A 21466-nucleotide genomic window follows, 5' to 3' on the forward strand; every position below is an offset into this window, starting at 1 on the left:
ACGATGTCTCAGTTGCACAGATTTGTCAAATCAGACATAGCTGATCTACACCCGTCCAGAGCAAAGGGTTCCGAAATTTAAAACGAGACTTGATCAAATCATGTTTCTTTTATTTGTATTGCCTTTACACAACCGTATAATCAATAAGAATGTCAACTGATTCCATAAGGTTGTTTCCCACCAAATAACCCTAACACACAATGGCCAACTAAAACCTAAAGTAAATTGAATGGTTGTAATTTAACATTTTCATCCATTACCATGTGGTCAGTGACTGTCCAAATAATTTTAACTAAAATAAGAGACACTTGAAGTACAGTTAAATGTCAATGCGGAATTGGCCCGATTCGTTGTTTTTTGTTAGTTTTTTTTACTGTGTAGCAAGTTCAACAAGAACCTACACACTGTAGAATAAAATAAACATAAATGTGAGAATGTGGGTTCACAGGCCACTAAAACAATATGAAAGAGATACATTTGGGGAAGGAACATGAAGGAAAGCCAGTCCACATACACTATCCAAATCTTCCTTGGTCCAGGAATTGACAAAATGGGGGCGTGTGTTATGTTAAGTGTGTGTCTGGGGTGTTCTCATACAATGGTGTGTGTGTTACATCAGTATGGCATATCAGTCAAGCTTCGGTTGTTTGCTGTGGAGTTCTTTTCCTAAGTATTATAACCAATGATCAGTCCTGCCCCATCACGTTAAGATGGTGTCATCTATTTCTTCATTGGAATCTGGGAGGCTGGCTATCTTCTTTAGGGATCGGCGGTGACATTCTGACAGGAGGTCGTTGCTGGCAGAGTCAAGGATGGCAGTGACACCCTGAGAAATACAGTTGGATATACCAGAGATATCACATTAGTGAGATTAATATAGAAATGCATATTTCTGAAACGTGTGCGATCGTGAGTGGCCTGTCACTCAAGTTTTAGGCAGAGACGACATATCTGCGGTGTAAACTTGCAGGTCTTCTACTACATTGAATGGTAGAGTGACTGATGTTAGTCTGTTCAAACGTTACTCTTTTACCTGCTTTTTACTAACACTTTACAAAGATGCCCAGAACATCGGGATGAACCTGTGTAGTTTGTGGCTGCTCCAACAGTAGTGGCAACATTCAACTTTGGAGAAAAACGGAATGTCAAAAAATACACCGCTGTGGCTGAGACCAGAGCCATAGAGTAATGGTTGAGACAAAGCAGTGAAAGGTCCTGAAAGATACATAACGTCAGTCTTACCCAATACACCAATCTTTCTGTTGTATGAACACAAGGCTGCTGTACTTTATACCTCATACTAAGAATGTAAAGTATGAGCTATAAAGTACAGCAGCCTTGTGTTCATACAACTTTACATCTTTGTATTCAATGTAGTAGAAGACCTGCGAGATATGTCGTCTCCGCCTACAGGAAATAAGTGCCCTGTAGGCCAAGTGTAGCTAATCAGTTAATGGTACACCTCAGTAATGGCTAGCCGCAATTTGCAACTGTAGATTTCTTTATAATTGGATGAATCTAGAGTTGCAATACCCTCTATTCATCCAATTTGCTTTTGCGATCTGCTCGTTTTAAACAACGTTAAACTCACCAACATTGCAGCTCTAGGCCAAGCTTGAATTATCCTCTTTCAATCTGCCAAGCTTTTGTTTCATAAAAATCCACCGTAGACATGTTATGAGCTAATTTCTGTCAAGAAGTTCTGTGCAGGTGATTCTTTTTTTAAGTGTTGGAGTTTGGAAGCACTCGTTTTTTTTAACGGGTCGCGCTGCTGCCTCCTGCATTATGTGCAAATTCGAAACAGGTGGTACGCAGGGCCGTTCAGTGACTTCGACGAGCGCTTCCAAACTCCAACACTTAGAAAAAGAATCACCTGCACAGAAAGTAGCTCATAACATATCTACAGTGGATTTTTATGAAACAAAAGCTTGGCAGATTGAAAGAGGATAATTCAAGCTTGGCCTAGAGCTGCAATGTTGGCGAGTTTAACGTTGTTTAATACAAGTAGATCGCAAAAGCAAATTGGATGGATGGGGAGTCAATGGAGGGTATTGCAACTCTAGATTCATCCCATTATAAAAACAAATATAGAGTTGCAAATTGCGGCTAAGTGATGGCCACGCCCAGGGCACCCCTCTGTGGCTTCGTCTACATTATGCAAGTCTTACCTGCATGGTCTCCTCTCCCTGGCGCAGTCGAAGCATGCTGACGATGGTCTGTTCACTCTGGGCTCGGACAGTAGTGTTCTTGTCCTTGGTGTTGTCCAGCAGACTCTTCAACAGGGGCTTGACAAGGTTGGCATCCAGGGAGGGTGTGGCCGGGTCTTTGAATACCCACCAGAGCACCCGTTCCGACACCAGCCTGATGTCACTGGACTGGTTCTGAAGACACTGTGGGGGTGATACAGTGGTTAGAGACACTCTTTCACTAAAATGTTTTCAAGCTTTTACCAATAACATTTTTGTTAGGATAATTGAAGATGGAAAAAGATTATAATTCAAAGTTATAATATAACTGTATCAAACTGGAATGCATATTATGTGATGCTATGAATGGATCAACTTTCAAGGAGGGCTTATTCACACAAGCCATTTAATATAACTGTATCAAACTGGAATGCATATTATGTGATGCTATGAATGGATAAACTTTCAAGGAGGGCTTATTCACACAAGCCATTTATGACAACTAAAGAGGAAGTCTGAGTTATTGATGAAATGTTAGTGTTTGACCACAATGAACAGTCAGTCAAAATGAAACCACTTTAAAGTGCACATATGACTAACATTAGTGCACTTTAGTCTGGAAACTACATGCAGAATTCTATTTTGGGGCAGCTGCAATTCATGTAGCTTCATGTAGAAAAAATGCTTTCACAAAATAAGATTGAACCTTTATTGATCCCTGGAGGGAAATTCAGGTAATAGCAAATTCATGTGAAGCTGTATTTTAGTATTGATTAAAATACACTATTTTTAGCTCATTGGATTCTTGTAAAATAAGAGAAGATGAACCTTTATTGATCCCCAGAGGGCAATTCAGCAACATCAGTGAGAGTAAAACACAGTAGAGGCAAACCAAGATAGCAGCACGGTCCAAGTACAGAAGAATATAACTATGAGTTGAAAATGATGAAGATGATGAAGGTAAAGATGAAGAAATGCCAAAAAGGGAATAATTGTCAAATCATTTTATGGCCAAAACAAGCTGCATGTCAATCTGCACACGAAGATCCAACACACCAAAGGTCCGACATGCGGAAATCACCCTTCGCTCCCGACATGCGTTGGTTCGACATGCGTTGGTTCGACATGCGTCGCGCCGTGCGTGCGGTTAGGGTTTTGGGTAGGGTGTCGGTCTAAAGACAAGTCGGACCAATAATATGTCGGAACTAAAGCCGGTACTAGTAGAGTTACAGTATGACTTCCCAAATGTAAGTTCAGCTCAATATACATTTCATTATAGCTCCCCCATCAGGCCGACTGGGATCATATTTGTTGTGCAAGAAATGCACAAATTCAAATAGGGTTCCAGCAGGTTTTCTACTTGGATCCCTAATAAATTAAATATAAAATAAAAGAGCTGCACAAGGACAACATTCTCTCTGGGGGAGAGGTCGGCCACCAGACCATTAATGACTGATGGACTAACATATGAAAACGTCCTTTGGGAACGGTCTGTTTGGGAAGCACAGATGTATGGATCATACAATTGACAGGTGGGTTGCGATTGGTGGATAATTAATCACACCACCTGCCAATTGTGTGCCCCATACTTTTGTGGTTCCCAAAGGAAGATTTGATATATTCATTTCTGGCCCCTCGCCCAAAAATGTTATCTGCATGCAGCTCATGGAAAAGTGTATATTTTTTTTACTAAACACACGTTTTCTGAAAGAACTTTCAAATGGATATGAAACTAGAGGACAATATCTGACTCCAAGTCACAGGAACTATTTATTGGGTGAGTACACACTGCACGGCGAAGATTTATGCCGTGCAGATAGGACCGGTGTATATATATATATATATATATATATATATATATACACAAAACAGCTAAATATTAAAGAAAAAGCACATTTTCATAGAATGAGATGGTGTATCAGCTACATTCCTCCTGCCTCACCTTGACAAATTGTGAAATGACCCGCTGTGAAACACCACTGCTTCCTTCGGTCTTGAGCTGATGCCTCATCAGATAGCCCATGGCTCTGATCCCACTGGTGGCAATGGGGATCTGGATGAGGGACAGGGGACACAGACACATTAGTGAGTCAAAATCACTTCAGATGAGTTAAGTGCAATAAATGTACATACTGACAAGGGATAAAAGGATGACACCATTACCTTGCTTCACTACAACATGTCGAGATAACAGACTATCTAGAATAGTATCAGTAGTAGAATACAGCAAAAGCAGCTTTATTTAGCCTTGGGGAGAATTTATCTAGGCAAGAATGATCTCACTGACAAGAGAGGGCAGTGGCAAACTATACAGTATTGCGCCCAGAAGCCACCAGATACGTGTCTGCACATGTGCTTTATTGCACGAGACTATTCTCACCAGCAGCAATTTCAGAGCACATTTTCTCCCGCATCAAGTAGCTGATGTGAAAATAGCATTCACATCCCAAAGCCTGTATCAACACAATGTGTCATAGACAAGGGAAAGTAACATTGACAGATTACAAACACTGCATGTCATAAAAAATGTAAATGAAGCAGTGCACTTACGCTTGCGTGCCTGGTGTGTTCTGTTCCCAGACGTCCCACATGACATGTCCACCATGTTACAGAATTATATTTACTCTATCAAAACGATTGGCTGCACAATGTTGAAAGTATATTAATTAAGTGAGCGTATTAAGTAAGTATTAAAAATCATTGGTGATTCCAATTTTACAGATTGGATCATTTGGAGTTTAGATAATTCATAATTTGTTTTCTTTCCATTTAAAGAGGACAATACGTTTTAGAATGTAACCCTTTAATTTCCTTACTCTGTCAGCAGTAGCACTGGCCAGGACGGCGTCGTTCACAGTATCCCTGTACTCCTCCATACACAGCTGCTCAGGAGCAGACTTGACAGCGATAGCAAGGGCCATGCTTCGACCATGTCGCACCATCCAGTCCACACCCGAAATGTCAGCTAGTAAAAAGGGGAGGGGAGTAATGCATTACAATTTGCTCGTTTTCCACACTTTTATATAGAACAGTAAAATTACTCAAATATTGAAGTGTTAATTCCCATTATTCTAATCTAACATGCAGTGGTGTTTCTGTTCCATTTAAATCCTCACGTATTGGCCTGGGCCGTGGCTCAGCGGTCCAGGCACCTTGGCTGGTAATCCAGTCTGGCAGTGTGCCGCGGGTTCGACTCCCGATCCCGACGGCCTTCACTGCATGTTACCCCCCCCCATCTCTCTCCCCATTTCCTGTCAGCCTACTGTCTATCCTCCATAAAAAACATAAAATAAAGGCGAAAGCCAAAAAAAACAAACATTTAAATCCTCACGTATTAACCTACATATAAGATAGGTCTTGTACGTTTAACACTATATTGGTGTCAGCAAGCCTCAGTGGAGTTGAGGAAAACTGGCATAGTTTCACAAGTTCACAGCAGATCGTAGAGGTTTGAAACGTAAAAACAGTACAGCACAGCACATAGCATAGGGCAACATAGCATGGGCACATCTGTGCAATTGATACAAAAAAAGGATAAGAAAATAAAGAGAAGCCAACCAAGTACAGTACAAAGTGAAGCATCATGAAGTGACATCATCATAAAGTGCCAAGAGCAAAGTGCTAGGTACTAAAACATCATCGTCATCACTTTTTTACCTTCTTTCGTCAGCATTAACTGCTCGGATCGAGGCAGGGACAAAGGAGTATTTGTACCTGTTTTTTGTTGTCCTAGGGACATACATACTCCGAACTGAGCGGATGGACAGGGCTTTTTGAAGCAGTTTTCATAATTCTCCCAAGGGAATTCTATCTTTGATAACGAGGTTACCGTACCAACAGACAGGAGAAATAAATAACGGAATGTATATAGGCACTATAGAACAGTTTCCATCAGGCTTTTGTCACATTAATAAAACCTAGCCAATTTTCTTAGGCAGTAAAGGCATTGCTGGCCCTTCTAGCACAGCATGTCAGTGTTTGCGTCAAATTTCAATTTATTATCGATGATCGTGCCAAGATACTTATAATTGGGTACGATTTCTACTGGCTGGCCTTGGATGACACTGTTCAGGGTAGGACAGGGGGTACGTCTAAAGTCGATCTCTTTCGTTTTTGAGATGTTAAGTTCAAGGAAGGCATCACTGCACCAGGACAGGAAATCATTCATTACCTGCCCATGGCCCTCCTCGTCATTGTTAAGCAGGCTGACAATGACAGAGTCGTCAGCCAATGAAAAATCAATAAAGAGCAGCCTGGCAAGATTTTTACTTCCTCCATATAGTTGTGCATGCGAATAATTTAATTTGGCTTTTAACATTAACACCCCGATCGCCCAGGACGAAGTTCACCGTCCTTTCAATTAGTAACGCCCAGCGCCCAGGACAAAGATTGATCAAAAAGACGGAGGTTATTGATATCAAAACTGATCACATCGCTCCACAGCCTGGGAGCACCTGTTGCGCAACCCTCGATGTTGCGCAACAGTGGGACGTCATCGAAAATGTCCCCCTCCCCCCGTTTAGCCGACGAGACCGAAAATCTTAAAACGTTAATAACTCTTGATCTAAATCATAACGTCTAATTCTAAGCAAAGATCATGTATTAGACGGCCCACCGCCGTTCCGTCACTAGTCGCGGTAGATTTAATCATACCTCCCGTTGTTGTCGATCACCTCTAGAGTGTTTTGGCTACATCTAGCTGCTACAGCCACATCCGGGATAACATCCGGTCCGTCTGTAAAAGTGCTCCGCTACTATAAATCGCCAGGCGCTATGATTTAATGGATTAGATAACCCTGGGTGTTCGGGGTGTTAATATTGTTATATGTTTAACACAGTGTTTCCCAACCTGTGTGCCGCGGAACTTTACTGTGCCGTTTGATGTGTCCAGGTGTGCCGCCTGATTTGACCGAAAATAACACTAACCCTCCCCCGAAAGCAATATTATAGCTACTGGGCTGCAGGCTTGCTATTGTTGCGTCGTTGTTGTTGTCACACGTCTAACCATTAGACGTGCGATAACGACGGAACAATAGACTCTACGACCCTCGGCCATTGAAATGTTAATGCAAAAGAGATGCATCCAGAAGACGCTACATTTCGCGCATATGCACGTAGACAGCAGACACATACAGTCCTACATGTCCCGACCCAAACACTGAGGAGGTAAAGTAAACGTGACGTTGTTGTGATTAAACATAATGTGCCACGAAAAATAGCTGTCCAACTGTCCAAGTGTCCATACATGATCGCCTCGTTCGGCCAACACAATATATCTCCCTCCCTCCACAGAAGCGCAGTGATGCCCGATTTATTCTTCGTCGTACACGTGTTCCATGGCTGATTTACAAGCTCACAACGCGTTGCGGACGCAACGCGTTGTGAGCTTGTCGATCAGCTATTTTCAGCATGTGGAAATATGCAGGCTGTGAGAACTGAGACCCTTCACAATAAAAGCATGCAGCTTTCACAAGTTGGCCCATAATAAAGACAAGGAAAAGGATTAAGAATTAGGTGGCATTTCACATTGCATATGAGCTCTTTTTTCTCCAAAATGTATTTTTTTTAAAGGAATTAATTTTGTATTATTAAATCCCCCAAAGTTTTTTTATTCAATAAAGTCTGAGGTTCTATGTGGCTATGGGCTGTGGTACTGTGGTAATAATAATAATTCAAAAAAGAAAGAACAAAAAAGAACTAAAATTGTTCATTTTTTGGAACCATGAACTTTAGTTCAAAATATTGAATCATGAATATATATATATATATATATATATATATATATATATATATATATATATATATATACTGTATATATTATATACACATACATACACATATGTATGTATATGTATATAGATAGGCCTATACACCGTATATCTAGGTGTGCCCTGAAATTTGTAGGCTATGAAAAGTGTGCCCTGGGACAAAAAAGGTTGGGAAACACTGGTTTAACAGACCGTCTCCTTTGTTTCTTTCTATATTATCTTACAATATACATTTTGCAACTGCAAATCTTTCACCCAATCTTTTGCACCTGCAACACTTGTAAGATGTGAATAGGATGTAAGAATAAACCTGAGGTTGAAGACAAAGAGAGCGAGACTTGAGACACCTTAGAAAGTGTGAACTGTTGAATACTAACCCAGTATGTGCTGAAGTAACACACTTTTAAGCTCCTCTTCTGACAGGAAGGCACACAGCTCACCAACACAGCCAGCTGAGGACATACGAGTTGCATCCTACACACACACACACACACACACACACACACACACACACACACACACACACACACGCACACACACACACACACACACACACACACACACACACAGACATTAAAGTGAGTGAAGGGGAAGCCCAAAACCACATCCTATCTACCTAGACATCTGGGTTTCAATTGTCATCTAAAAATCTATACCACAATTCAACAGCCTGTAAAATATCATAGTGTGTCTCTCTGTATGAGACACCATTAATAGCTTTTAGTTATTTTTGTTTAAATACATTGCTAAAAAGTAACTACTGTATGTGTCTATATTCAGTAATGAAAGTGGGGAACAAGCTAACAAAGCTCTATGTGATGCTGCAAGGCATCTATGCTCGTTATGTCATACCTCATCATGTCCCAGCATGCCCAGTAAAGTGGTGGTGATGTTCTTGCGGATGGTTGGGTCCACCTTTGACCCAGCTCCCTGGATGACGAATCTTAAGGCTTGGAGCATGGTCTCCCTAGAAGAGGGTTGCAGAGCAGAGCATGTCGTTTTCTATAGCTATAGAGATGTTAAGAGGAATACAAAACTATACAAAGAAGCAAAAATAACAACAATATAATTACAACAGGAGAACCACATTATAATAAATGCCACATTGTCCTTCCTGACCTCCCATTAACCTCCCTGGAATTCTGTATTCTGTATATTGTATATACCAAAGTCTGTATACCTGACTCCTGAATCCTCTGCGTTACGGATAGCAGACAGCTGCTCTGTGAAAAGTGGGTCCACCTTGGTGTGGATGGACACCAGCTGACCGAGGGCCTCAGCTGCCCTGAGCCTCACGGCACGACTTGTGTCCTGCAGGGCCTTCAGGAAGGTGGTCTGGAGCTGGGGTAGGAAAGGCTTCAAGGCAATGCCCACCTAGAGGAAAGAGCAGAGTAAAAACATAGCTCCCACCTAAACCTATCCGATCTCATTTTGTCAGTACTTCACAGAACCTGGGGTCTCTTGTCCCCTCATTTCTCTTGTCCTAGAGGCATGACCTGACTAGAATGACCCGAAGTGAATACTTTTAAGCATCGAGTGATAAGAGACAGACCTTAGCCAGCAGCAGGGTGAGTGTCTCCAACAGTGCAGTCTTCACTGTCGAAGCAAAGCGGTCTCCTAGGATACGAATGAGCGGTCCAGTGATGTGGACCACCGATGGCCGCAGGGCCTCAGGGGAGGTCAGTTTGATGATTGCACCCAGTGCTTTGGCAGCCTCCTCCTTCTGCTCGGGACTACCCGTCAATACACCTTCTCTCAGGACGGGCAGAATGCAGGTCACACCCTGTGCAGTAACGAGGATAAACAGGAGGACATTGGCTAACTTAACCATTTAAGCCCTATATAATTTGTCACATGACGAATAGCGAAAATAGCCAATGTACAAGCTCACAACACGTCGCGTTGGAAATTGAATAATTTAGCATTTTAAGGCATTGTGCACGTTCACTTTTCACTTTCAAGAAAATGCATACAAATACAAAAACAAAATTCAAAGCAACTGATTGCGATGCTCTTTGTGCCCTACATCATGTGTTTAACATGACAAAATGACACATTATGCAATAAAATGGTTTGGGAGAATGACTTTCTTACCTTCTTGGGCAGACAGAAGCCAGGCAGGTGTTGGCCTTTAACATCTGCGGTGACTGATCTGATGTCTTTATGCAGGTCATCGATCAGAGCCAGTTGGCTGCTAGCATCCAGTTTCTACATGGTACAAAGATACAAGACAGAATATTACTCTGCAATCTGATACAGACATAAAATCATACTCGCTATATTATACAAAACACTAAAGGATAGTGTCGATCTGACATCCTTCTACCACCTGCATGTACTATTTCAAGTGCTTCTGGGCACACAATTATAATGTAGACTTTGTTGCTTCCGATAAAGATATTAGTACACACAGTGTGTACACACACACACACACACACACACACACACACACACTACCAATCACAAATGGTAGTGGAAGTAACGCCGATATTAGTATGAGCTCACCTTGGTGATAGAGTTGATGGTGTCCCAGCTTTGTACCAGGACCTCCGTGTTGGGGTCATTGAGCAGGCGGATGAGGCCTGACAGCAGGTTGCGTAAGTGGATGCCGTAGTCCAGACGGGTGCGGGCGAAGTAGGCGTTGAGCAGGGTGACGGCAGCCTGCCTGAGGCCGGGGTCGGAGCCTCGCGTGGCCTCCAACAGGTCATCTATGATGATGCGTTGGCCCACGTCGTCCTCCACGGAGAGGATCACCGTTTGGCAATTGCACAGCTCCTGAAGAACAGGGGAAAGAGACCGGTGAACTCGAGGCTTGAGCCGTGACACGCGGTCAGATCGCCAGGGGACAGCGGTAAGAGGCTGAGTCATATTATACGGTAATGATTTACCATGCACAATTTATGTGCAAGGGATTGCATGTGTTTTGAGATGGAGTTGGGCCTATGGCTTTCAAAGACAAATTTATTTGAGACTTAACTTGGAGTTGATACGTTATTGAGAATTAAATAGAAGAGCATTATTGGAGTAAATAAGCCTCCGGTGTGTTTTATAGGGGAGTTACGTCACAACACGGAGCTCGCAGTGAAATCAATGCCAGCATGGACGACTGGCTTTAACGTCAAAGGCAAACGTAACGTCTTGTATTTGGGAATATTATGGGCTTTACTCAGATGGCAAAGGTGAAACATTAAAACAATTGATTTAGTGACAACGGCTCCCTTTTAAAGGTCTGTGTCTGTGCTTGTGCTCACAATATCAGAGCATCATGCGCCATTATGCACCGTAATCTTTAATATTACAATCCACATAATATCCATACGTTAACTACTAATATGGAGCAACAGTTTAACGGAGAACAGAGATGCAGGCTGTCAGATCTATGAAAAAGAGACACAGCAAACTGCTTTGTGCTCCAGAGCTCTGTGAGCACACTCCACCAGGAACATCTCTAAATCCACAGTAGGGTGCAGAGTCTACTGGAGATTTTTGTGACATCTTAGTTCTGATAGTAAATTAATTACTCTCCTTAATATCCTCGAAGGAAAAACAATCTGTGATCTTCCCGTATGTCTGTGATATACTGTACCATCAAATCGTCATTTGGAACTAGCTTATTGAACACATCTCTAGAATTACTTCTACAGTAGGTAGCATTGCATTCTAAATGTAACTAACAATGTCAACATGAGGGGTAAAAATGTACTTTAAAAAAATAAAAAAATAAAAATAGGTCCTTCAATGAATAAAAGGTAAATTCTTCATGGAAAAAAGGAAAAAGAAAAAAAAATCATTGGAATTGGATCGATGAAACGGTATCCAACAGTAGTAAAATCTTTGTTGCAATACACAGTAAATATTTCTAACAGACCAAATGGACCCGAATAGACACATAAGGGTCATTTGGGTCCAGTTGTACACTCTCAAGAGTTAAATTAACACTGAGGACTCTGTAGGACTATTGCAGAACTTAACATATAGCTGGATAATGCCAGTTACCTGTGCTCCTTCCTCAGTGTCCAGTTTGCCTTTGAGAGAGGATAGTAGAGCGGGCAGAATGACCCCAAGGTGGCGTGTCAGGGCGTCTCCAGCCACGGCAGACAGAAAGGCCAGCACGCGCGTGTTGACCGGACGAGCGGTCAGCTGATGGCAGAGGAGAGAGAACGGTCACATTACTTTTTTGTCTAGTTTAGTCACAAAGGGTCACTAACACAGTTTTGTTTTTTACAGCTAAAATGCACATAATACTATTAAAAAATGTTCCCCCTACTGTTTCTATGTCCATATGCAGACCCTGTAGACTGCATATGGCTGTAGGCCTGTTATCCTACCAGAACACTCAGCCACTTTGATTAGCTGTTGCGTGGTCAAGTTGTCTAGTTGACAAAAGTTGTCCCATTTACACTGGCAGACAAATCTAGCCTGAATCAGATCTGTGCCACATCAAGATTGAAATCTGATTGGTTTAAAATGGTCACATGACTCATTTAGACAAATCAGATTCCAATCTGGATGTGGCTCAGATCTGATTCAGGCTGGATTTGGCTGCCAGTGTAAATGGGGCCTAAGTACACCTCTCCTGCCCATCTAACGGAGTATAAATCTTAAAACAGACACGTGCAAATTGTTTAGGCAATTTGTGTTTTGACATAAAGATGTGACTTCCGTGAAATCCTCCACAATTATGTTAAAACAAAATCCAAAAAGGTCCTTATTTCTTACAACTTTACCAAATAAATCGTCATCACATTAATTAACATAGGATTCTGATAAGACTACCTGATTAATTTATTGTAATTTGAGTGGTGGTAAGTGCTCAATTTGGAAGCTCGGTAGACAGAATAGTAAGTTGTTGTTTTTTTAAACCAATTAAGCCTTTATACTTAATTATACTGTACAGTGTACAAGGTAGCATGTCTTACCTTTGGAACCAAGTAAGGCAGCACAGACCGACTCTTCACTGCCATCACTTGTTTCAGTCCATCCAAGGCAAACTCAGCCGTCTTCTCGTCATCCTTTCAATAAAAATGTCATTTATTAAATCATTATGTATAATACTGTACATAATTTCACACATTTCATGTGTTATGTTGTACTGTAGTAAGCACCAAATAAGTTAATCAGAAATTCATGGGTCTCTGAACTCTACTGTTTGACTAACACACAATTCAATTCAGTGATAAATATATGAGAAGCAGCTAACAACAACAACCCAAAAGTATAAAGTTTTGGTTTTCTATTGTAGTAAACTCAACTGCTAGAGAATCATGTCAGGCATGAAAAATATATCAGACGACAAGCATTAATATAATGGAAGAACTTGAAATAATATAATGGACGAACTTGAAATAATGAAATACAACATAAGAGTTTGAAACGTAATAAATAAAATACGGCAACAGTGTTGTTAAATAACAGCTATATCTTTTCCGCTAAAATCCATCTGCCGACGGAGAGAGATCTGTAACCAACACCCGGGTTTCGAACCCAGCTCCCTGCTTATCCAGGAGAGATATCGGCTCATGAGCTTCAGGCAGGTTTACTTGTTACTTGGTCAAAATACAGTTTTATTCATTAAAAATAAGTTCCGGTTAACAGAGTAATTGGTTGATCTTGATCATTCATGATCTTTATCAACTTTACTGGGAAAATTGGGTCAATTAGGTCTTTCCTTTTCAATGGGCCCCATGTGGCTTCAAACTCATTCTAAAGTGCAGTTTGCCATCTGTTCCAACTCACCAGCTGCCGGAGCAGGGCAGGCAGGATGTCGTCCAGAGCCTGGTGGCCGATGGTAGCGTGGAGCTGCTCGAAGGTTTTGGCTGCAGCCTCCCGTACCTCCTCCAGGGGGTCGCACAGTGCCTTCCTCACGGTGGGGAGCAGGGACTCTGAGAACACCAGCACCTGGACATCAAAAACACAACACGTTAGGCTAATACTCTTCCATAGCAAGCTCAAGATTTATATATTCCGCAAATATTATATATATATATATTATATTAGTCCTTGTATGGACTGTGGACCCTCTCGAAAACGAGATATTGTATCTCAAGGGGTATTCCAAATAAAGAATTTCAATACAAATAGCACTATATATTCCGCAAATAGCCCAAATAGCAAATAGCATTCCAAATTCTCAAAAGCAGTGTTAATTTTGACAGCAAATTCTGATTTAGTCTTAATCTTTTGAATAGCACGCCATTTAGTTTTAGTCCTATTTAGTCATCTGAAATTCTTTAGTCTTAGTCAACATAATTAACACTGTTCTTGAGCCATTAATCTTCAGCCCATTCTTAGCCATGATGCCATTTTATCTGAAGGTTAAAATAAGGAAAAAATAACCTGACCTTCATGATTATCTGAAGCAGAACTGACTTTCAGTCTAGAAGATTAGATATTTTGTTTACCGTGGAATATCTATAGACAGCATTAATATTCCAGAAGTGTATAACAAGCAAGCCTATCCTCCACTATACAAATCCTGCAATATTGGATATTAATCAATATCCACTTAATTATACCCTTATATACACCATAGTTTGTTGACCAGAATCTCCAACAGCTTTGTCTTGGTTCACCCCCATTTTCCCTCTACAGCAAATGTCTACACTGAAAATAGCTGATCTACAGACACGTTGTGAGTTTGAAGATCAGATAATTTTACAGAGCGTTCAACCCAGAATTGGGATGCTAGGGCTCATGTAAATATGAATAAAGAAATAAAAGACAAGAGACTGACCGCATCCCTGCTAGTGGACTTCATGATCTCGCTGAGGCCAATGCAGACCCCCTGTCTCTCATCACTCTTGTCGGAGCGGAGCCCCTCCTCCAGAATGGGAATGATCTCTGGGAGAATCTTTTCTCCCAGTTTCCGCACCAGGTCACCCAGTGTCCGTGCAGCAATCTGAAATGACGAAGAAGGAAAAAAAAATCGAATCAGGTGGATCTCAAGATCCACATGGGACCGGTGTGGCTCCAATGTGGACATTGTTGAGGTACGTCTTCTCTGACCTACTGGCAGTGTGCATGCAAAGTTTGGTGCTCATCGGTCCAGCAGTTTGTGAGATTAGCCGAGTGTCTACGCAGAGAGACAGACACACAGACCTTCTCATAGACGGCTGGCTTCTTGCAGCGTCACGCTGTAAAAATGCATAAATATCAATAATGCCGATTCATTTTATTACACTTTTATCCCCACTAGCGCCTGGGCTCTCTGGATGGCTGTGTTGGTCTGCACCTTCACTACTTTCATCCACAACAACAGTATCTCGATAACTACAGGCTTGATTGCCATAACATTTGCCACATTCTCCCAAGATGAACTCTACTGATCTCTGGGTGACCCATGACCTTTTCTCTAGCACCACCCTTGGGCACCTTTTTGTAACCCACCATGCTTCAGCACGAACTGCAAGGTTTCCTGCTGAAACAGGAAACCTGCAAATAAATAAAACCATAAAAAACACTTCAGCTAAAAGTCCAAGATGTCAGTGGCAATAGTACTGTACCGTTCTCTTGTCCGGGCAGGTGGAGGCCAGGAAACCCAGCAGCAGGGTGAAGAGTGTGGGGAGGATCTCTCGGAGGGTCCGTGGGGTGTTGGTCACCACGATCTTCCACACGTGGAGTGAAGCCTGCCTCACCACCAGCTGTGTGTCTGAGCGTCCCATGTACAGCCCTGACAGGACACGGTTACGCCGCTCGGGACCAAGAGCACCAATGATGGCCTGTGGGGGGTCATTAATGACAACATCTCTTTAGAGAAATGTTAATATGATTCATCTATTTATGTGTTGGCATTTGTCATGCTGTATTTCAGATTAGGTTAGCATAGAGAGAGGAAAACAAGGGGCGGAAAGAGGACAGACATGTGAGATAAGCCGGGTTGGATTTGGTAGTTTTATGTTTTATCGACCTATTAATCCATCAATCTGATTTTATAAGCATTTGTATCACTATTTTAAAAGACAGGCCCAGCTCCTACATAAACAAACAAGTTAATTATTAAAAAATGTATAAATAATGTTGTCGAATGAACTTTTAATTAAAACATTACAGCAGAATGCACACCTTGTTGGATTGAGCAGTGCCAAAGTTGTCATCCTCAGAGGCGGTCTCAGTTGTCATTTTTCCTGTCACTCCAGAGATATGGAACAACAGATCACCCAGCAGCTGTACGGAGCTGAACCTGTGTCCCAAAAGTAACATGGAGGCTCAGTTAACAAAACAAGTCAGTTATCAACCATCCCAAGGAAAGGGATATGGCCAGCATAATATTATGAATGTATTTATTTTTCACCCCAATATTAGTTATTGTTGACCATTGGCCAATTCCCCTTCCCCACTGCCAATCCCTACTGTTGTTCTGGGTAAGAGTAGTAGTAGACAGAAATGTTTTGTTCACGTTGCACCGCGCTCTGAATCCTCTGGTGCGATATCCCCTCTTAGATCAACACAATATCACTTAAAAAAAGTGATGGGTCGCACTCAAAATGGCAACGTGAGTTAACCTTTTTATTTAATCCCCATGTATTTACAATGAAGGACAAATGCTTTGGCTATACAGAAAATTGGCTCCAGAAAATTGTGACTGGGGGGGGGGGGGGGGGGGGGGGGGGGGGGGTGCCATTGGCTATTTAGAGCGGGGGCTAATAAATCGTGGTTTACATAGAAGTCAGTCAATTTGGCTTGTTTGGAGGGGGGGGGGGGGGGCTTGGTGTGGAGGGCTAAGCTCCCGCTTGCCCCCGGAGCAGTCCCTGCTATACATACACACACACACACTGACAAAGGCTAAACGTTTTTCCTTCATTGTAAAGACATGGAGATAAAATAAAAAAGGAGTCCCCTCCCTGCAGGCGTCCCACCCACAAACACAGCCAAGTGTGTTCGTTGGGAGCACCCTGTCCGAGCTGGAGCAACCATTGAGGAATTGAACCCCATTCTCCACCATGGTGGACAGGAACTTTACTCCTGCCCGACCCAAACGCACCCAGTGTTAATACTTTTGTCTCATACGCACCCAGCGTAATATTTTTGTCCCATTATCATCGTAGCCTACAAAAACACCAAACCTGCATTTCTCATACCAACTAACAAGTATGGTCCATTTAGCCAACACCAGATATAGTGTATATCTAGAAGTCAAAGAATTCCACTGTTGTCCAGTTCATAGACACAAACTGTTGCATAATTTATAATTTCAATGAAAAGAGTCATTGTCCCCCTTCCAGGAACGATTTTAGGAAATTACATCGATTGATTTTTCAATCACAAATTCCTTGAGCATGTGCATTGTTTTGTTTATATGCAACATTAGTGAATTGAGATTTTTTTTTTCATTAAAAAAATAAAATACAAAAGAATAAGAACCATAATAAACCATAATATAAACCCATGTTAATTGGTAAGTAATTCCTACACTATTGCTCAGCGAACTGCTATATGAATAGCAACTATTGATTCTATAAATATTACAGTTACATAACAGTCATTAATTGTGTATGAGCTAGCATAGTTCTGTCTGACCTGATTCTCCACAGATCATCAAACAGGCCCTGTTCCAGCTCAGGCAGCAGCAGGGCGATGGCTGTCTCAGCATACATGCTGATGATGCGTTGGCCAGCGCGCAGGGCTGTGTCCCTCACATACTCGTTCTCATCAGCCAGAGCCTGGTGCATAGGAACAGAGGACACAGTTAGTGCGATCCTGTATATGGCCTGATGGTTAGTGCATGGCATGAGCACCATCAAGGATGGGGGTTCTTCAATGCACTCTCCGACTTGAAGTAAAAATGTCTGTACACGGGGTCCTGCAACGCACAAGTTCATCAAACGACATGCATTCAATGTAGGTCACCCATACATCCAGGAGACAGCTGTAGTTGTTGTAGAATGTCTTTGTTGAAAATAGTTATTATTTGACTAATGTTTACAAAATGAAAGGAATTATTCTACGGTCGCATTCATTTTAAGTCACTCTTGATCTTGAATAGAATATGATCTGAATGCGCTAAATGAACTGTCCCCTGTGTCCACTCCTTACCTTGAGAATGCAGGGGATGATGGGTCCAACATAGGGGGTGAACCTGTCTCCAAAGGTTAGGGGCAGGTAGATGAACATCATGATATAACCATCTCTGACATGAGACGCGATGTCCACCTTGCTGGCTGTCTGCACCACATCTGGCATTAGCTTATCCAACTTTTCCACTCCCAGGCCAGCCATCACCTCAGCCAGACCTGTGGAGAGCAGACAGGTTATGGAGGAAGGTAGTGCTTAATCTTACTTTATGTGTGTGAAACTGCGCTCACAAATGCATGTACTGTATCCTCATATAGCAGTGGTTCTCAACCAGTGGTCCAGGGACCACCAGTGGTCCTTGAGGGGGTTCCAGGTGGTCCCCAGCTAGATGGAGTTGGTAACCAAATGGACCCTTATACTGTAGAAATGTAACTCTCGAGTGTAAAATGGTTTCATGTTACGCTCTCAGGAGTTAAATTAATGTTAAACATCTGCATTACTTAATTTACAAGAAGTCTACACAATTAGCAATTTGAGAATGTAGAAGAATTGTTATCTTGATCAACGTTTGCCTGTTATCTCTCCTAATGGTACCAACATCCATACAGCATGGAATTGTGGACAAAATCAAACAATAACAAAATATTGTAGGTTTTGGGATTGAGAGACAAAATCTCATAATGGTGCCAGTGGTCTGTGGCTCAATTGCTGAATAAATAATGGACCTTGATATGAAAAAAGGTTGAAAACCACTGTCATAAAGAACGGGGCTGAACTCTGACACTTTCCATAATCCTCCTCTAGCCTGGGCAGCATTCCATTTCGGGTTTATGATCCGATCGGGAGCGGATGGTAACTTTTGTCATGTTGTAGTCAATGATTTGTAGTCATCTGGCAGGAAACCACAAGGCTGAATCAGTACTATGAATGGGTACTTCTTATTCCGCCTTGTGGTTCCCTGCCTGATGACTACAAAACAAGACTACAACGTAGACGTAAATTACCATCCGCTCCAGATCGGTTCACGCGGCGATTTTGGAACACAGAACAGGCTTTCCTCCGAGGTGGAAAGCCTGGTGACGCGAGGTTAGTTAGGGATAGGCGCTTGGGGTGCATGGTGTGCTATATGTGAGCGTTCACCTTGGGCAGCTCCAGATCGGTCTACAGAGCTCTGCTCCGAGGCCAGGGTTTCCATGAGCCAAGGCAGCAGGTCATCAAAGGCCGTCTCTCCCATCCCCTTCACCATGGCCCCTAGCGCCTTAGCCGAGACAGTACGCACCTGGAGAGGAGGTAAACACAACTTAGCATTGGTTCCACGTTTACAGGGCATTTTCAATTGCGTGTACTACCTTACGTACCTCTGGTACTGGGTCCAGCAAAGAGGTCTTCAGTCCAGGAATGACGCTGGGCAGGTATGGAGACAAATCCTGTAAGTAAATGTAACCACACACTTGAATATAACACAAAGGGATTCTGCTCACAATCACATACAGTACAATACCATTTTTATAGACGGATAGCTCTTTCAGAGCCACACCATATCTTTCCCACGCAGCACGTGAAATAAACGTGAACATGTATTTTGACTGCATGTTATATATTTATTTTATCTAGACCGTAGGTCGCAGTTTACTATGAAAACCTGCATCTCCCATCAGCCAGTCACGCCTCGTGACACACTCCATATATGGCCAATACAGAATTCATTCCATGTGTTGATCTGACCTCATCAAACCCTGTACACTCAAGACACTCCATATATGGCCAGTACAGAATTCATTCCATATGTTGATCTGACCTCATCAAACCCCTAGATCTCCATATAATGGATATATATATGGAGCTGGCCTGTTCTGACGTCACAATGATGACTCGACCAGCTCAACAGAATGATTAATCTCCAGAATGATAGATCTCCAAAACTCTTCACAGCACAGGACACCAGGATGCATACCTCTTCAGGAGTCTACCTTCAAGACAGGAGTATTTTTCATGGTGCATTGTTTTGGTCAAAGTTGATCCCATGACAAAACGCCAGGGCTCTCCCAGCAGTCTGCCGTCACCCAGGCGGATACTTGCACACGCCGATCTGCCCCAGCGGGGCGAGGTCGCTTCTTGCCCTCAGGGTGTCTTACTGGTATGAATGCGATTAAAGTAATTGTTGGGATGGAGTGCAAGATAACAGCTTCTAAGGGCATTTTTTATCCAACTGATGAGGACACGCAGATGTGCAGTGCTGTTGATATGGCTAAAGACTAGGGGGTTGTTTTTATGTTTGGGTAATTTTTTTTGTCAGTGTGGGAGACTTTTGTTTATTCTTGACTGTAGTATTGTCAATTGCACCTGCCTCTACCTTGAGTCTTGCATGCAAATATTTTATTAACCCATTTTGGCTTGACGTCGAAATTAAAAAAATCACACCCGTCACCCGTGTGAACTGAGTGGTGTAATATAGCCTGTCTGACGTAATGAAATCATGTCTGACGTAATGAAATCACACACGGGTGAACAGGGTGAACATAGCAACCATGCTCATTTTTTCTGCACTAACAAAGCCAGTTGTAGGAGTGGTACCCGGGTGAACAGGGTGAACATAGCAACCATGCTCATTTTTTCTGCACTAACGAAGCCAGTTGTAGGAGTGGTTTACACCACTCAAAATACCCATGTTTCTATGTCAGTGGTGCTCAATATTTCATGTCAAGGACCCCAAAAATGATATGTATTTGGCCACCGACCCCCATCTGAAAATATGTTGTTCCCCCCCAGAAGCAAAGATTTGAGTTAAAAACGTTCGCTCTGAAAGTATATTCAAAGATTTCCGCCACATTGTCACGATTTTTCAAAAATAGCAGACCTACAAGCTTGTAGATCTGCTATTTTTCAACAGCTAACGTATAACATAATGCTTTAAAACACCAAAAAGGGTTCCCGCCCAGAATGGGTTAATATCTTTATAGTATTGTATTGACTTAATTAAGGGAACACAGACGGATCCATCTCTCCTTTATGAAATGGTTTATTCTGTGTTGGAACGTGAACAGCGTGCATGGTAACGGTTTGTGTTGTGCGTGACATCAGAGCAGAGCTCTGGTCAACCGATATAAGGTGAAAGATGCCTTTGCACTTCATACTTCATACCACGAACATGAGAACAAGTCAGAGAGAGCAGTGAGATAGAGAGCATAAATCTTCCACTCCCATAGTCCTATACATACTGTCCACAGACCATGTCTAGAAGCAGCTTTGACAAACCTCTCCTGAAAGGAGTGACGTCCCGAAAATCTTACAGTAATCGAAAGTTGAGCAAGACTTCAACTCAGCTTGGAGAGAAACTAAGGAAACGGCTGACTTGCACAGGAAAGCAAACTAACATCTGTAAACCGTGCGATAAGAGCCTCACTTTAGGTGACTTGAATATACACCAGCATGTCCACACTGTAAAAAGACCTTTCCACTGTAAACAGTGTGACAAGAGTTTCAAAAGGTTAGATCACCTGA

At 42.2% G+C, this 21466-nt stretch overlaps 1 protein-coding gene across 1 annotated transcript in view; it reads right to left on the reverse strand.

Annotated features, from left to right (window-relative positions):
• Window positions 1-93: 93 nt before the first annotated feature.
• Window positions 94-21466, reverse strand: part of gcn1 (GCN1 activator of EIF2AK4) — a 50415-nt gene continuing 29042 nt past the window's right edge. Inside the window, exons 38-57 of the mRNA XM_079516796.1 lie at window positions 19324-19392; window positions 19106-19244; window positions 17987-18183; window positions 17471-17613; window positions 16016-16133; window positions 15457-15672; window positions 14688-14852; window positions 13691-13852; window positions 12874-12966; window positions 11951-12094; window positions 10460-10729; window positions 10049-10162; window positions 9507-9737; window positions 9135-9328; window positions 8807-8921; window positions 8332-8428; window positions 5003-5151; window positions 4129-4239; window positions 2169-2390; window positions 94-826 (exon numbers count right to left, since the gene is read on the reverse strand). Of these exons, the coding sequence (XP_079372922.1) occupies window positions 701-826; window positions 2169-2390; window positions 4129-4239; window positions 5003-5151; window positions 8332-8428; window positions 8807-8921; window positions 9135-9328; window positions 9507-9737; window positions 10049-10162; window positions 10460-10729; window positions 11951-12094; window positions 12874-12966; window positions 13691-13852; window positions 14688-14852; window positions 15457-15672; window positions 16016-16133; window positions 17471-17613; window positions 17987-18183; window positions 19106-19244; window positions 19324-19392 (3075 nt within the window). The 3' untranslated portion in view covers window positions 94-700. The remainder of the gene's footprint in view (window positions 827-2168; window positions 2391-4128; window positions 4240-5002; window positions 5152-8331; window positions 8429-8806; window positions 8922-9134; window positions 9329-9506; window positions 9738-10048; window positions 10163-10459; window positions 10730-11950; window positions 12095-12873; window positions 12967-13690; window positions 13853-14687; window positions 14853-15456; window positions 15673-16015; window positions 16134-17470; window positions 17614-17986; window positions 18184-19105; window positions 19245-19323; window positions 19393-21466) is intronic.

This window comes from Electrona antarctica, assembly GCF_951216825.1.
Source record: "Electrona antarctica genome assembly, chromosome: 12".
Classification (NCBI taxonomy): Eukaryota; Metazoa; Chordata; class Actinopteri; order Myctophiformes; family Myctophidae; genus Electrona; species Electrona antarctica.